The sequence below is a fragment of the Cyprinus carpio genome, chromosome A4 (genome assembly GCF_018340385.1).
Source record: "Cyprinus carpio isolate SPL01 chromosome A4, ASM1834038v1, whole genome shotgun sequence".
Taxonomy (NCBI): domain Eukaryota; kingdom Metazoa; phylum Chordata; class Actinopteri; order Cypriniformes; family Cyprinidae; genus Cyprinus; species Cyprinus carpio.
The window spans coordinates 1,056,257-1,073,756 of NC_056575.1; the positions used below are offsets into that span (position 1 = coordinate 1,056,257).

The following is a 17,500-nucleotide window of genomic DNA, read 5'->3' on the forward strand; positions in this document are numbered from 1 at the left end:
TCTTCATTCAGTCGCTGACCTTCATTGATCTGAGGACTGAAAGGCTGAAACAGAGATTCCTCACCACATCCTCACCATCCCCATGATCTCCCTAATTGTGTCACTACTCAAGCCTTACTCAAGTTTTCCACCTTCTTTTTCATCCACCTTCTTCCACCTCCTTAAACTTCACCAAATGCACCACGTTTAGACACACATCTAATGTTCCTGTGAACGCACTCACAAGCCTGAAAACCCACAAAATCAGAAAAAAGAGTTTTAAATTTTTGACAAAATGACATAATTTCAACTAAATTATTATTTAAAATATTTATTTAAAAATGTTGAAATATTATTTAGATAATATTATTTTAAAATCTAAATTTTAATATACACTTGTTCCAAAATTTGGAATTATTTTTTGTTGTTGTTGTTTTTTAAGTTTTGAAAAAATGTTATTTAGGAAAAAAAAAATAATATATATATATATATACTGTTTCTTAACAGACTCTTCTTAGAAAACCTTGTAATATCTATATATATATATATATATATATATATATATATATAATATATATATACTGTTTCTTAACAGACTCTTCTTAGAAAACCTTGTAAAACCACAAAATGAAAAAAAAAAAATATTTGGGCCATTTTTATAATCATTATACTTTTTTGTGTTTGTGTTTACATTTTTTTCATGACAAATTCTCAACATAACATACAATCCTTGAAAAACATTTTATTATTATATTGTAGTTATTAATTATTATATTTTAATATTTATAAATAATAAATTATATTTACAATTTAATATTAATATTTTAAATATTAATGAATAGAAAAATATTATTTTAAATATTTAAAATGTTAACATTGTTTTTGAATAATGTTTTAAAATTTTATGTACTCTTTTTGAAATTATTTTTTTTTAAAGAAATTAATAGTTTTATTCAAGGAGGCGTTAAATAAATCAAAAGTGTCAGTAAAGATATTTATAATGTTACAAAAGATTTCTTTTTTAAATAAATGCTGTTCTTTTGAACTTTCTATTCATCTGTGAATCCTGAAAAATAAAATATATTACAGTTTCCGCAAAAATATTGTGCAGCACAACTGTGTTCAACATTGATAATAATCAGAAATGTTTCTTGAGCAGCAAATCATCATATTAGAATGATTTCTGAAGATCATGTGACACTGAAGACTGGAGAAATGATGCTGAAAATACATCTCTGTGCTGCTGAAGTCTCTCATCTGTGCTGTAATGACGCTTGTGTTTGCTGTGATGCCATAATCCTCTCTGTCTCTCTGACCTCTCGCCGCTCACATTCAATCTTCAAATTAATGTAGAAACAACATTGAAACAACTCTTTCAATTTAATATTATTTATAAATAATATTTACAATTTATTTAAAAAATGATATTATTGTTTTTAATATTTAAATATTTTTTTAAATAATATTTAAAATATTATTTAAAAATACAAAATATTCTTTAACATACTGTAATTTTTTTATATTTTAATGTCTGACGGGTCTCGTGATTAAATCTGTGCAGATGTGATTTGATGCAGATATATAAAAAAATTCCTATATTATTTGTTAAATATTAATTTATTTCTGCACTGAAAAAACTAAATGGTACAGAAACATTTTCACTTGGAAATTACTAGTAAATTGTACAAATTATTGAATTAAACATGACATTTTTAAGTTAAAAATATTTTTTTACAGTGAATATACAAGACTGATCGTTTCAAAGCAGTTTAAGACATTAATAATAAATAAAAGCAGTTTAAGACATAAATAATAACTGTTAATATAAAATTGATCAGTTATGAAACCAGTTTAAAGCAGCTCTACAGAAGACAATAGAGTCATTATTCAGAATGATTCAGTTCAGTGTCGATTCACTTCATACGCTGTCAGACTGAATCAGTTTAACAGAAGTTTTAAACAGATTTCTGTCATTTCTTGGACTGTTTTTGATTGTATATTGTATTTTTAGAGAGATTTATGCTGATATATCTTGAATCTTCATGTATCTTGATTTTGAATCTGCTCTGATTTCCGCCGATGGAATCTTCAGCGTTTCAAATGTAGCAGCCAGTCAGGTTCATTTGCATACTGAGCTCTGATTGGTCTAAAACCTAAGTGAAGGGATCTCTGCAGTATGTCTGTCCTTCAGCTCGTCATCACTGTATCTTCATCAGACCTCAAACACAAACAACACTCGCTTAATAATAATAATAATAATAATACATTTGTTTTATATGAGCTTATGTTATATTCATGACATCTCTCTTCACCTCACACTGAATCTTCAGACACAGATGATCTACGCAGGGTTTCTGTGTTCATTTTCTGCCCTGATTTTGGGAGAAAATCTGAAAGTCTTGATGAAATTCAGGAGGACATTTCTAAGAGCTTGTGCTTCTGCTTCTGAATGTCATATGTGATTGTTTGTTTATGTGTTTGATTCCCATTACCCGTCTTTCCGTGCATTATTAATGGCGTCATGATGATGTGGTTTGCATTGATTGTCGATCGATGTGTGTGTGACTCATGCGCCGCTTCTTCCCGTTCCTCTCAGCGTGGGGCTCCGTTCCAGGTAGAGCTGCAGGATGAGCGGCGGATGCTGCTGTCGCTGGACGCTGATGACGTGAGGCCCGACGTGTCTGTGTATTCAGTGCGTGTTTCTGGAGAGCCACACACACACACACTGCTGTTCACACGACCCGCCGACGGTCAGACGCTGCCGCATCCGCTCCAGTTCAACGCCTCGTACCACGGCCTGTGCTACTCCATCAGTCTGATGCTCGGGAGCAACAGCAGCGCATCCAGAGCCGTCAGAACCGTCCCTGTGCTCACCAGTAAGACGTCTGCTACACGTGTGAAATAACTGCATCAAAATATAACACATTTACAATCAAAGAGATTGAAAATAAAAAAAAAAATTAGATACAATATTCAGTAGTCATTAATAAATCGAATTAAAACATTTGTAAATAAAGAAATAAATGCAAATTATAAATAAATTAAATTAGGCAGTAGTAAATAAAAAAAAATAAAAATAAAACATTTACAAATAAATTAATAAATAAAATGAACACGTACATTAAAAAGGCAGTAGTAAATAATAAAATAAAGCATTTATAAATAAATTAATAAAAATAATAAATACATTAAAATATGCATTAATAATAAATAAAAATGTAATATTTCTAAATATGTTATTAAATAAAAATAATGACTAAAATTAGGCAGTAATAATTAATAAATGAAAATAAAGTATTGATAAATATGCTAATAAATAAAAATATTAAATACATAAAAATAGGCAGTAATAAGTTATAAATAAAACATTTATAAATACATAAATAAATAAAATTGATACATTAATAAGGCCGTAATAGTTAATAAATAAAAATAAAATATCTATAAATTAATAAATAAAAGTAATAAATACATTCCAAATAATAACTAATAAAACTGTTTGCAGTAATAAATAATATACAAAACTAAAACCATGTATAAATAAATTAATAATTAAAAATAAGCCTTTTATATTTAAGAAATTGACACAAGTTGACTTAAATCATAATGAAGTAGTCACTTTTATCCACTTTTAACAATTATGTTTTCAGTAGCAGTTTCAAGTCAGAACAGATGCCTTTATTCTCATTACAACAAAATGTGATTGATTTTTCAGTCTCCTGTTTCTCCAGTCTGATACATCAGTGAACTGTGTGTGTGTGTGTGTGTTCAGAGCCTCTTCCTCTAGACAGCGTTGAGATGTCTGATTACGGTCCGGCTCCAGAGACCGGTGTGGTGTTTCATATCCGTTCTCCAGACAGGAACATCTACACGAGAGTAAACATCAGCTACATAGAGGGCCGACAGCCACGCTACATGCTGTATAAAGGTTTCTCTGTGTGTGTGTGTTTTATGCCTGTGTTACATGTGTGTGTGTGTGTTACCTGTGTGTGTGTGTGTTTCTGTGTGTTACGTGTGTGTGCGTGTTACGTGTGTTCCTGTGTGTTGCATATGTGTATTATGCACGTTTTTGCTTGGTACATGTGTGTGTTACGCGTGTGTGACGCATATGTTGTGTATTATGCACGTTTTTGCATGTGTTACACGTGTGTGTTGTGTTTTCTCTGTGTGTTTCATTGTGTGTGTGTGTGTGTGTGTGTGTGTGTGTGTGTGTGTGTTTGTGTGTGTGTTTCCTTTTTTCTATCATACTTCCACTATTCACACCCTCACGTTACACACGTGTGTTCCACCCATTTATCATTCTGCATGTGTGACGTGTTTCGCATGTGTTTCTGCTGTGTTCCACGTTTGTGTTTCCCGTGTGTTACGTGTGTGTGTGTGTGTTTCTGCATATTACACGTTATGTGTGTTTCTGTGTGACGTATGTTTTTACTCAAAATAAAACTTAATTTTTGTTTCTGCGTGTTATGTGTGTTCCGTGTTTGTTAGTGTGTGTGTGTGTGTGTGTGTTTTCTCTGTGTGTTTACATGTGGTTATGTGTGTGTGTTTCTGCGTGTGTCTGCGTTGTTTACGCATGTGTTATAGTGTGTGTACCCATGTGTTCTGCGTGTTCGCATGTGTTATGTGTTGTGTTTCTGTGTGTTTTTTGCATGTTCTGTGTGTGTTACGCATGTGTTACCCACGTGTTTACGCATGTGTGTTTTATGTGTGTTTGCATTTGTTTTATGCATGTTTTCTTATGCGTGTGTGACTTTAAATTTCACACCACAATTTCATTTCTTTATACTACGCACATGTTACGTGTGTGTTTCTGTTTGTTGCAGACATGTTTTACGTGTGTGTGTGTGTTCATCACGGCTGAACTCAGACTCTGTCTGTCTCTGCAGATTTCCTCAAAGGGAAGACGGTGTTCAAGCACTGGCTGTCAGGCACGTGTTACACCAACATCAGCTTCCAGCTGGTCTCAGAGGCCACGGTCAACAGGAGCACGCTGGTGAGCCGCAGCGAGGTTACCCACGAGCCCCTGCGCCACCGCACCGGTACGACTCATTCAGGCTCTTCTGTCAGTCGTCATGTGATCATAAGCTCTAGATTCACCTTTAAATGACCTTTAATTAGCGCTGGAACGACTGAACGAGGTTAGAGCTTGAGCAAACAGTGCACGAGTCTCGTTAATTATTGATGGAAACCCTCCAGATTCACTAATTAATTAACTAACTTAATTAATTAATTAGGAAATGTTAAGAATTTTTTTTTTTTGGATCATTTATATTTTTATAATTTTGGTTTAATATGATTAATGGTGTTTGCTCTGTGTGTTAATTTCACATGTCCAGTCCCAAATCCTCCTCTCAACGTGTCACTCAAAATCATCCACCTCAGCGACCGAGGAGCATCTGGGTCTGACCTGCACGCGGCTGATCTGAAGGCTTCCCACAATGCATCAGTCCTTCGGCGGACACGTGACATTCCTGCGGCTGAAGAACAGGAAGAGGAAGTGAACGGTGAGGAGACGAGCGTCACACAGATGCCGCTGAACGAGTCCATCACCGTCTACAGCAGCACAGCCGAACCCGTGCCTGACAACAGTACTGAGCCGCTGTGGGTGGAGCCAACAGGAAGCTCCGCCCCCACAGAGGAGGAGGAGTTTGTGAACGCACTGGTGCCAGAATATGAGGACTCTAATGAGCCAGGGTCAGCGATGGACATGACCTTTGAACCCAATGTGATGCCCACACCACTGCCGCCCATCCTGCTGGAGCTCCGCTGGTTGCCGCCGCGGCCGCCCACCGCGTATGATGGATTCAACATCTACATCTACCACGATGGTGAGAATCATCACGCTTTACACAGCAAAAAAAATTATGTTTGTGTAAACACTTTGTTGATTCATTTCTGTGTTTATTTAATTGTTGTTTGACCAGAAAAGTCGACCAAAACAGCCAGCACTGATGTGAAATAGGCAGTAGTAATTAATCAATTTTCATAAAACATTTATAAATACATGAATAAATAATAAATTAATTAAAATAGGGGAGTAATCTTTAAATTAACAAATCAAAATAAAACATATTTAAATAAATTAATAAATAAAATAATAAATAATAAAATTAATTAAAACAGGCAGTCATAATTAATACATAAAATAAGAGAGTTATAAATTAATTAATAAATAAAAATAATAAATAAATAAAAATAAACAGTAATCGTTAATAAATAAAAATAATACATTTATAAATAAATAAATTAATAATAAATACATTTAAATAAGCAGTAATCGTTAATAAATAAAAATAATACAAATATTAATGAATTAATAAATAAAATAACAAAACAAAAATATGCTGTAATAATTTATCAATCAAAATAAAACAGTTATAATGAATAAACAAATAAAAATAAATGAAAATAGGCAGTAATAATTAATACATCACAATAAAACAGTTATAAATGAACTAATAAATAAAAATAATCAATAAATTTCTAAAAGCCACTATTAATTTAGGAATAAAAATAAAGCTTAAAATTAATTAATTCATAAATAAAAAATAATACATAAATAGGCAGTAATAATTAATATATCAAAATGAAACTGTTTTAAATAATAAATCAATTAAAATAGGCAGTAATAAAAATAAGCAATATCTTTGTAAATTAATTTCTCTGTTCTTTTCCTTGTTCTTTGAGCAGGAATCTCCACCAGAAAAGCCACTGTTGATGTAAAATAATAAATTATTATATAAATTAAAAACATTTTTAAGTAATTAATAAATAAGAATAGGTATTAAACCCTTTTTAAATTAATTTTTCTGTTCTTTTCCTCGTGGTTTGAGCAGGAAACTCCACGGAAACAGCGACGGTGGACGAGAACACACACGAGTTCTTCAAGAATCTCACCCACGAAAGAATTCAGCCCACACCGGATTCACCTTCTACCTGAGTATGAGCGAGTGTGTGTGTGTGTGTGTGTGTGTGTCAGCGGTGTCATGCATGTGTGCTAGTGTATGTTGTGTGTGTGTGTTTGTGCGTGTGTGTGTGTGTGAGAAAGAGTGTGTGTGTGTGTGTGGTGTGTGTGTGAGTGTGAGTGAGTGTGTGTGGTTGTGTGTGTGTTGTGTGTGTGAGAGAGTGTGTGAGAGTGTGTGCTTGTGTGTGTGGTGTGTGGTGTGTGTTTCAGCCACCATGTCATGCGTGTGTGTCAAGCTGTGTGTCATGCGTGTTTGTGTGTGTGTGTGAGATGTGTGTGAGAGTTTTTTGTGAGTGTTGTGTGTGGGTGTGTGTGTGTGTGTGTTTCCAGCCACACATGTCCTGCGTGGTTTTTTTCGGTTTCATGCAGGTGTGTGTGTGTGTTTCAGCCGTTTTTTTGTGTGTGTGTGTGTGGTGTGTGTTCATGCTTGTTGGTCAGGCCGCGTTGTGCCGTTGTGTGTTATCCGTGTGTCATGCGTGTGTGTCATCCACGTGTGTGTCATGCGTTGTCAGCCGCATGTGTCTGGGTGTGTTTTGGTGTTGTCTGCCGCGTGGTCAGGCGTGGTGTGTGTCAGCCGCGTGTCTTATTGGTGTGTTTTGTGTGGGTCAGCCACGTGTCATGCGTGTGTGTGTCGCCGCGTGTCATGGTGTGTCAGCCGTGTGTCATGTGCGTGTGTGTGTGTGTGTCAGCCGCGTGTCGTGTGTGTGTGTATATGTGTGTGTCAGCGGTGTCATGCGTGTGTCAGCTGCGTGTCATGCATGTGTGTGTGTGTGTATATGTGTGTGTGTTTATGTGTGCGTGTGTCAGACCTTTGTCCCCCCCCCCCCAAGTGTGTTGTGTTGTGTGTTTGTGTCAGTGGTGTGTGTGTGGTCAAGTTTGTGTGTGTGTGTGTCAGACGCTTGTCAAGTGTGTGTGTGTGTGGCTGCGTGTCAAAGTGGTGTGTGTGTGTGTGTCAGTCGTGGTGTCATGTGTGTGTGTGGTGTACGCAGAAAAAACGTGTCAAGTGAGTGTCTGTGTGTGTGTCAGTGTGTGTGTGTGTGTGTGTGTCAGCTATGCGTGTCGTGTGTGTGTGTGTCCGTCTGTCTTGCGTGTGTGGTGTCCAGCCGTGTGTGTGTGTGTGTGTTTGTGTCAGCGTGTCATGTGTGTGTGTGTGTGTCAGCCACTGTGAAGTGTTGTGTGTGTGTGTGTGTCAGTCGTCGTGTCAGTGTGTGTGTGATGGAGCAAAGGCCGCGTGTCAGTGTGTGTGTGTCATCCCGTGTTGTGAGAAGTGTGTGTGTGCCCCCCCATGCAAAATGTGCAGGCGGTCAGTCAGCTGCGTGTTCATGTATTTGTGAAGATGTGGTGTGGGTGTATATATGTGTGGTGTCTGTCCACAGCCGCGTTTCATCGTGTTTGTGTGTGTGTGTTTGACGCGTGTCCGGCGTATGGAACTGCAGGAGCGTCCGCTGGTCAGTGTGTCAGGTGCTGGGGGAGTCCCAGCCCTGCTGACTGTCCTGGGCTTGCGTCGCGTCAGATATAACGGCAGTCGCCTGATCTCGGTGCTGTCTCTCACCTGCCTGCGGCCCAGCATCAACCAGCGCATGGAGAACACCTACTGCTCCGAGGTTCTGATCCACAGCCGTCTGACTCTAAATAAAAACAAAAAAGTTTTAGTTTTATGTCATGTGACCCGCTCCCTGCTCTCTGATAGGAGAACATCACCAGTGACATCATCAGCAGCCTGACGCCCGGCGCTCAGTACAGAGTGGTGGTTTATCACAGGAACGGGCCGCTGGTCAGTCCCCCGTCTGAACCAATCATCATCGACATCGGTGAGTGACTGCATATATAATGAGCATGCGTGATGAAGCTCCGCCCCCGTGACTGACCCGAGCTCTGTGATTGGCTGCTGGTGTGTCAGAGCCGACAGGTGTGCGTGATCTGGTGGTTTATCCTCTCAGTCCCACCGAGCTCATCCTCAGCTGGCAGCGGCCGTATAACGTGGCCTTCAGGAAGTACATCCTGCAGACCTTCTTCTTCAACTCGGCCACGCAGACGTCTCAGTGGAGCACGTACTACGAGATCACCGCCACCGCGTCCGTCGTCGCCTCTGTGGTAACCACACACACAAAAGAGTCTCTAAAGAGTCGTTGAGGTCAAATTTAAGGTACATTCATTAATAAATTCTAAAATTCAAAATAAGAGTCCTGGTGCATTTCAGGCTTGTCTGTAATTAAAAGATCTCATTTCTTGATATTATTCATATTTTGATCTATATGTGGCATATAATCTCACTCTGAAAATTCAGTATATAGATTTTAGTTTTATTGGCACAATAATCAGCTAAATTCTATATCAATAAACCCCTAATTCATAAGCACAGGCTTATATACTATATATATATACATATATATATATAGATATATATATCCATATATATATACATTATATAATAGTATCTCAATAAAAACTAAAATAAAAACTATATAGAATTCAAAGAATTAATAAAAATTACTAAAAATTAAAAAAAGAATTAAAATAAACTCAAAATATTATATATATATATATATAATTATTTTAAAATAATTAATTAAATATATAAAAATATTTATAATAGTATCTCAATAAAACTAAAATAAAAACTATATAGACATTCAAAAGAATGAATGAAAATGACTAAAAAAAATTTTTTTTCAATTAAAATAAAAAACTCAAAAATTTTTTATATATATACATTATTTAAAAAATTGAAATAATTAATTATATATATATAAATATTTATAATAGCATCTCAATAAAACTAAAATAAAAACTATAATAGACATTCAAAAGAATGAATAAAAATTGCAAAATATTCAAAAATTGAATTAATATATATATAACTGAAATCTGCTTTAATGTCGTGTTTCTCGTTCCTGTAATCACTCAGTGAAGCAGCTCAGATGATCAGTAAAGATGCAGAGTATGATGCTTCATGAGAAATACTGACGTAGCGTTCTGCCTGATTATGATAATCATACTGAATGAGATGCGCTGTGGTCCTCAGCGAGTGACCGATCTGCTGCCGGCCTGGTTCTATAAGTTCCGTGTGACGATGGAGACGTGGTCCGAGCCGGCGCTGATCTGCTGCGATGCTTCCACCGTCAGCTTCGTCACAGGTGCGCCGGTCACATGACCTCTGACCCGACCCACGCCCGCTCACTAACTAACCTGTGTGTGTGTGTGTGTGTGTGTGTGTGTGTGTGCTCTCCACATCCCCAAAAGCCCCACACATCTCGTGTGTATAACACTCACACGACACTCTTTTTGCTCCGCACGAAGCATGGTGATCTGTTCACTGACCTCTCGCACTCACGCTTGCTTCACTGGAGGCTCACGGCCGAAGGGAAGAAGAGCGCCACGAGACGCTACTCCATCCACGTGAGTCTCAGCACAACAAACCTGAAACAGGTGTTCATCATCAACACGTGCAAATACACACAATAAGAAATAGAAGACTATGTTTAACTCTCTTTTTTAATTGTCTTACCATTCTGTTTACATTCCATTCGTTTGCATCAGTGTTATTTAGTGTCATTGATTTACTATTATGGTATTTAGAATTTTATTTTTATATTATCTGTTTCATTTAAATTTTCAGTAATTTTAGTTAATTCATTGTTTTTTTTTGTCATATTTATTATTTTTTATTTTTATTTTTTTATGTTTAAATAATTTTTAATTAAGTTTAAGCTTTTGTTATTTTTTATATTTGTTAGTTTTTTATGTCTGAATAATTTTTTATTATTTTTTGTTATTTTAATATATTTTTTGTTTCATTTTAATTTGTGTAGTTTTAGTAAATTAGTTTTTTTAATATTTATTAGATTTTTTTGTCTGAATATTTTATTTTTATTTTAATATATTTTTTGTTTTATTTTAATTTTAGTAGTTTAAATAACTTTTTTCATATGTATTAGTTTTTTAATGTCAGAATAATGTTTAATTAAGTTTTAGTTTTTTGTTATTTTAGTACATTTTCTGTTTCATTTTAATTTTAGTAGTTTTAGTAAATTTGTGTTTTTCCATATTAGTTTTTTATGTCTGAATAAATTTTGTTGTAGTTTTTAGTTTTTTTTATTTCATTATATTTTCTTTTTATTTTTAGTTTTGGTAATTTAAGTAAATTTGTGTGTTTTTTTTTTCATATTTAATGAAATTGAATAATTTTTATTAGTTTTTGTTATTTTAGTATATTTTCTGTTTCATTGTAGTTTTAGTAAATTTATTGTTTTTTTTATATATATTTTTTATGTTTTTTAATGTCTGAATAATTTTAGTTTTTAGTTCTTGTTATTTTAGTACTTCAGCTTTAAACAAAAATAAGAATGAGTAGTGGCCTTGGCTTGGCGACTGCTGAAATGAAAATAAGTTAGTTAATGTTAATTTTTAAGTCATATTTTTTTATGGTTTGTTTTAGTCTTATCTATTGATGTATAAACTGTTTTTCCATGTACCACTTGTCATTCCTTTTTTTGCAGTCATGTGAGCAGCACAAATCCTATGTATTAAACAAAACCTTTCCTCGGTACTCCTGTTTAAATGTTGAGTGTCGCCATGGAGACGGTTGCTAGGCTTGAATCATCATTAGTTGTCTGAATATTGTATTTTTCAGGGACGCTGTTGGTGCGCTGGACGTACGGCGATCTGTTCACTGACCTCTCGCACTCACGCTTGCTTCACTGGAGGCTCACGGCCCGAACGGGAAACCTGAAACAGGTAGACGCTACTCCATCCACGTGAGTCTCAGCACAACAAACCTGAAACAGGTGTCATCTATCAACACGTGCAAATACACACAAGAAGAAATAGAAGACTATGTTTAACTCTCTTTTTAATTGTCTTTACCATTCTGTTTCCCATCACATTCGTTTGGCAATCAGTGTTATTTAGAGTCATTGATTTACATTATGGTATTTTGAATTTTATTTTTATTTTATCTGTTTTCATTTAAATTTTCAGTAATTTTAGTTAATTCAGTTTTTTTTTGTCAATATTATTATTTTTTAGTTTGTATTTTTTTATGTTTAAATAATTTTTAATTAAGTTTAAGCTTTTGTATTTTTATATTGGTGTTAGTTTTTTGATGTCCTGAATAATTTTTATTATTTTTTGTTATTTTAATATATTTTTTGTTTCATTTTAATTGTGTAGTTTTAGTAAATTAGTTTTTTTATATTTATTATGATTTTTGTTGTCTGAATATTTTATGTTTATTTTAATATATTTTGTGTTTTATTTTAATTTTAGTAGTTTAAAAACTTTTTTTTCATAGTATTAGTTTTTTTAATGTCAGACTAATGTTTAATTACGTTTAGTTTTTGTGTTTTTTAGTGCAATTTCTTTCTTTTTATTTTTAATTTTAGTAGTTTTAGTAAATTTGTGTTTTTCCATATAATAAATTTTATTTCAGAATAAAATTTTTTTTATATTTCATTATATTTTCTCATTATATTTACTTTTTATAATTTAAGTAAATTTGTGTAAGTAAAATTGGTGTTTTTTTTTCATATTTAATGTAAATTGAATAATTTTTATTAGTTTTTGTTTATTTTAGTAATATTTTCTGTTTCATTGTAGTTTTAGTAAATTTATTGTTTTTTTTATATATATTTCTTTTTTATGTTTTTTAATGTCTGAATAATTTTAGTTTTTAGTTCTTGTTATTTTAGTACTTCAGCTTTAAACAAAAATAAGAATGAGTAGTGGCCTTGGCGACTTGCTGAAATGAAATAAGTTAGTTAATGTTAATTTTTAAGTCATATTTTTATGGTTTTAGTCTTATCTAATGATGATAACCCTGTTTTCCATGGACATTTTCATTCCTTTTTTTTCATGTGAGCAGGACAAATCCGATGTATTTACACAAACCTTTCCTCTGAAGCCTGTGTAAATGTTGAGTGTCGCCATGGAGACGGTTGCTATGGGCTCTGAATCATCACTGCGCCTGACGACTGTGTTTCAGGTGACTCGCAACATGATGAAGGCGTCTCTGGCTCTTCCTCCCGGAGACATCTACAACCTGACCGTCTCCGCCTGCACCGAGACGAGCTGCAACACGTCTGCGCCGCACATCATCAAACTCGGTCAGTGACAGGTGAATGGGTGCCGTCAGAACGAGAGTCCGAACAGCTGATAAAAACAACACAATAATCCACAAGTAATCCACAGCACTCCAGTCCATCAGTGAACATCTGGAGAAGACAAAACCTGAAACACATCCAGCATTAACACGTTTTTAACTCAAATACATAGAGTTCATAATCCATAATAACACTTCCTCCAGTGAAAAAGTGCATCTCCTGTTGTCTCTCACATCAAAATCCAGACACATATTTGTTGTAGAAGCTGTTTAAACGCGGCTTTGATCTGTGCAGATTTCTCTCCTGATTCACACCAGAACACTTTTTCACTGCAGGAAGTGTTATTATGGATTATAGAACTCTATGTATTTTAGTTAAAAAACATCTTAATGCTGGATGGTTTCATCTTTTGTCTTCTCCAGATGTTCACTGATGGACTGGAGTGCTGTGGATTACTTGTGGATTATTGTGTTGTTTTTCTCAGCTCTCATTCTGACGGCACCCATTCACTGCAGAGCATCCATTGCTGAGACACTGATGCAGTGCTACATTTCTACAAACCTGATGAAGAAACACACTCATCTGCGTCTGGGATGGCAACTGTTTCTTTAATGATTGTGAATTCTGAGCTGTTCGCACATTGAAGTCTAAAACTAAAACTAAAAGTGCTGCTAGTTTACTGCTGAGCGTGTGTTTTCTGTTCTCATAAAAACTCGTTTCACTGTGACTTCCTGTTCAGATGCTGCCGTGGCTGTTACTTTTTTTTTTTTTTTGTTAGTTATTTTTAAGATGTTTTCCTGTAAGTAGTGTGGTGTTTGGCTGTTTTGCGAACAGAACCGGCTCCTCCGAAGTCTCTGTACGCGGTCAACGCCACCGACACGGCCGTCACGCTGCTCTGGACGGAGGACGGCGTCGTGGACTTCTATCAGATCGTCTGCAGACCGCTGCGAGTCAACGGAGAGAGCAAAGTAAGAGCTCAGCGGGATTCACTGCATCGTAACAGTGAGTGCATGCAGATGCAGACTGTGATGGAGGTTCTGAGTGTGATGATAAAAGCAGGAGGATCTGTGCACTGTAACTCAGTGACAATTTACAGTCAGGTTTCATTTGTTAGCATTAGTTTACACTGAACTGAGGATGAGCAGTGCTTCTACAGGATTAAACATTAGTTAATGCACTGAGAACTAACATAAACAACAAACTACTGTATTATTAACTAACATTAACAAAGAGAAATGTAATAATAATAATAATAAATAATAATAATCAAAATCAAAATAATAATATAATAATAAAAAATAAAAATTACTAATAAAATAAAAAATAGTAATAATAATATTGTAATAAAATAATAATAATATATTAAAAATAATAATATAATAATAAAATAATAATAATAATAATATAATAAAATAATAATATATTAAAAATAATTATATAATAATAAAATAAAAATTAATAATAAAATAAAAAATAATAATATTGTAATAAAATAATAATCTCATCATATATTAAAGATAATAATATAATAATACAAATAAACATTTATAAAAAAAATAATAATAATTATAATATAATAAAATAATAATAATAATATATTAAAAATAAATTATATAATAATAATAATAAATAAATATAAAATAATAATAAAATAATAATATAATAAAATAATAATATAATAATAAAAAATATTATTAATAAAAAAATTATAATAAAATAATAATAATAATAATATAAATACAATTATAATAATATATTAAAAATAATTATATAATAATATAAATAAAAATATAATAATAATAATAATAAAAATAATAATCAGTTGTTCATTGTTAGTTCATGTTAGATAATGCATTAATATTAACAAATTATTTATATACACAATTACTAATTAATCAACTACACTACAACAATAACCTCCTTCTTTAAAACAATATTATACAAAACAAAATAAAACAAAAACAAAAAACAACACATTTTACACAATATATATAAAAATTTCAAAAAACATTAGTGCGGGCAAATCGATTATTCACGATTAATCGCATCCAAAATAAATATTTGTGTTTACATAATATATGTGTAAATATAAATACACACACTTACATGTATATATTTAAGAAATATTCATATTCACATTTATATATGATTTATATTATACATAAATATACACAACACAAACACATATATTATGTAAACACAAACTTTCACGATTAATTGGTTTGACAGCACTATTAAAAATGCAACTGTTTATTGTTAATTAGCTCATGTTAAATAATATTAATATTGATAATATATATAAAATAATGTTTGATTTTAATAATGTTGAAATTATTAAATAAAATTAATAAATGCTTTAGAGTAATTTTCCATTGTTCACTAATGTAAAACAGATAACTTTATTTTAAAGTGTTGCCATTCAGTAAAACTTTACAGTAAGATGCTATCAGTTAACATTCGTTAATGCATGTATATATTTGTGATGTATTTCCGGATCCCGTCGCTCTAAAGCCTCAGCCTTCATCAGAAGGGCAGCAGTGCATTGTGTGATGGAGGCTCGTCATGCGTGTGTGTGTGTGTGTGTGTGTGTGTGTGTGTGTGTGTGTGTGTGTGTGTGTGTGTGTGTGTTCAGAAGGTGCGCAAGCCACTGGTCACCGCCACTCGTGTTGTGACCGTGTCTGGACTGCAGCCGTCCTCCTCGTATAACTGTACTGTGGTCAGCAGCAGCTACAGCAGCGTCAGTGACCCGGCGGTCATCACCATCAGCACGACCGGTGAGAAAACCACTAACACAGAAACAACACAACTGACACGCTTTTATCTCGGGACACACACGCAGCTGTGAGCTACAAGGTCAGAAGTGCAAGATATAAACAAAGTCAGAGATTTCAGATTTAAACTCAATTATGAGAAATAAAGTCAGAATTATGAGAAATAAAGTCAGAATTAATGAGAAATAAAGTCAGAATTGCAAGATATAAACTTGTAATTGTGAGAAAATGTCAGAAAATTTAAGATTTATACTCAATAATGAGAAATAAAGTCAGAATTAATAAGAAATAAAGTCAGAATTAATGAGAAATAAAGTCAGAATTATGAGAAATAAAGTCAGAATTATGAGAAATAAAGTCAGAATTAATAAGAAATAAAGTCAGAATTAATAAGAAATAAAGTCAGAATTATGAGAAATAAAGTCAGAATTATGAGAAATAAAGTCAGAATTAATAAGAAATAAAGTCAGAATTAATAAGAAATAAAGTCAGAATTATGAGAAATAAAGTCAGAATTATGAGAAATAAAGTCAGAATTAATGAGAAATAAAGTCAGAATTGCAAGATATAAACTTGTAATTGTGAGAAAATGTCAGAAATTTAAGATTTATACTCAATAATGAGAAATAAAGTCAGAATTAATAAGAAATAAAGTCAGAATTAATGAGAAATAAAGTCAGAATTAATGAGAAATAAAGTCAGAATTACGAGAAATAAAGTCAGAATTATGAGAAATAAAGTCAGAATTATGAGAAATAAAGTCAGAATTAATAAGAAATAAAGTCAGAATTAATAAGAAATAAAGTCAGAATTAAAGTCAGAATTATGAAGAAAATAAAGTCAGAATTATGAGAAATAAAGTCAGATTAATGAGAAATACAGTCAGAATTGCAAGATATAAACTTGTCAATTGTGATAAAATGTCAGAAATTTAAGATTTATACTCAATAATGAGAAATAAAGTCAGAATTAATAAGAAATAAAGTCAGAATTAATGAGAAATAAAGTCAGAATTAATGAGAAATAAAGTCAGAATTACGAGAAATAAAGTCAGAATTACGAGAAATAAAGTCAGAATTATGAGAAATAAACTCAGAATTAATGAGAAATAAAGTCAGAATTAATGAGAAATAAAGTCAGAATTAATAAGAAATAAAGTCAGAATTATGAGAAATAAAGTCAGAATTGCAAGATATAAACTCGCAATTGTGAGAAAATGAGCTTGTAATTGCAAGAAAAAGTCAGAATGTTAAGATTGAAACTCGTAATTCTGAGAAAAATTCAGAATCTCTAGATATAAACTCATTAATGCACGAAAATAAAGTTGCACTGATTAGAAATAAATTCAGAAATCCAAGATATAAACTCTTAATTGTGACTATTTTTCTCAGAACTGTAATTTGCATTTCTGACTTCACAACACACGCAGTTTCCGTCTCAGTTCTGAGAACAGAAGTCAGTGAGAGAAAAGCTGCAAACGGCGGCGGAGATGAGCTCTGTTTCTGTCAGACTGCTGGACTGAAGAGTTCAGTGTGAATGTGTGTGTGTGTGTGTGTGCAGTGCGCGAGATGAACCCGAGTGTGGCGGCGATCTCTGCGCTGGCGGTTCTCAGCGTTCTGCTCATCAGTCTGCTGCTGCTCTTCCTGCTGCTGCTGCGTAAGAAACACCTGGAGCTGAGCCGGTGA

General features: G+C 33.3%; 1 protein-coding gene across 1 annotated transcript in view; it reads left to right on the forward strand.

The window, feature by feature from the left end:
• The window catches only part of LOC109044974 (receptor-type tyrosine-protein phosphatase O-like), a 34,872-nt gene that overhangs the window by 2,982 nt on the left and 14,390 nt on the right, over nucleotides 1–17,500 (forward strand). Inside the window, exons 2-15 of the mRNA XM_042736087.1 lie at nucleotides 2,576–2,855; nucleotides 3,752–3,907; nucleotides 4,866–5,018; nucleotides 5,316–5,807; nucleotides 6,816–6,891; nucleotides 8,457–8,547; nucleotides 8,634–8,754; nucleotides 8,844–9,037; nucleotides 9,969–10,094; nucleotides 10,187–10,342; nucleotides 12,927–13,047; nucleotides 13,879–14,012; nucleotides 15,677–15,818; nucleotides 17,376–17,496. Of these exons, the coding sequence (XP_042592021.1) occupies nucleotides 2,576–2,855; nucleotides 3,752–3,907; nucleotides 4,866–5,018; nucleotides 5,316–5,807; nucleotides 6,816–6,891; nucleotides 8,457–8,547; nucleotides 8,634–8,754; nucleotides 8,844–9,037; nucleotides 9,969–10,094; nucleotides 10,187–10,342; nucleotides 12,927–13,047; nucleotides 13,879–14,012; nucleotides 15,677–15,818; nucleotides 17,376–17,496 (2,363 nt within the window). The remainder of the gene's footprint in view (nucleotides 1–2,575; nucleotides 2,856–3,751; nucleotides 3,908–4,865; nucleotides 5,019–5,315; nucleotides 5,808–6,815; nucleotides 6,892–8,456; nucleotides 8,548–8,633; nucleotides 8,755–8,843; nucleotides 9,038–9,968; nucleotides 10,095–10,186; nucleotides 10,343–12,926; nucleotides 13,048–13,878; nucleotides 14,013–15,676; nucleotides 15,819–17,375; nucleotides 17,497–17,500) is intronic.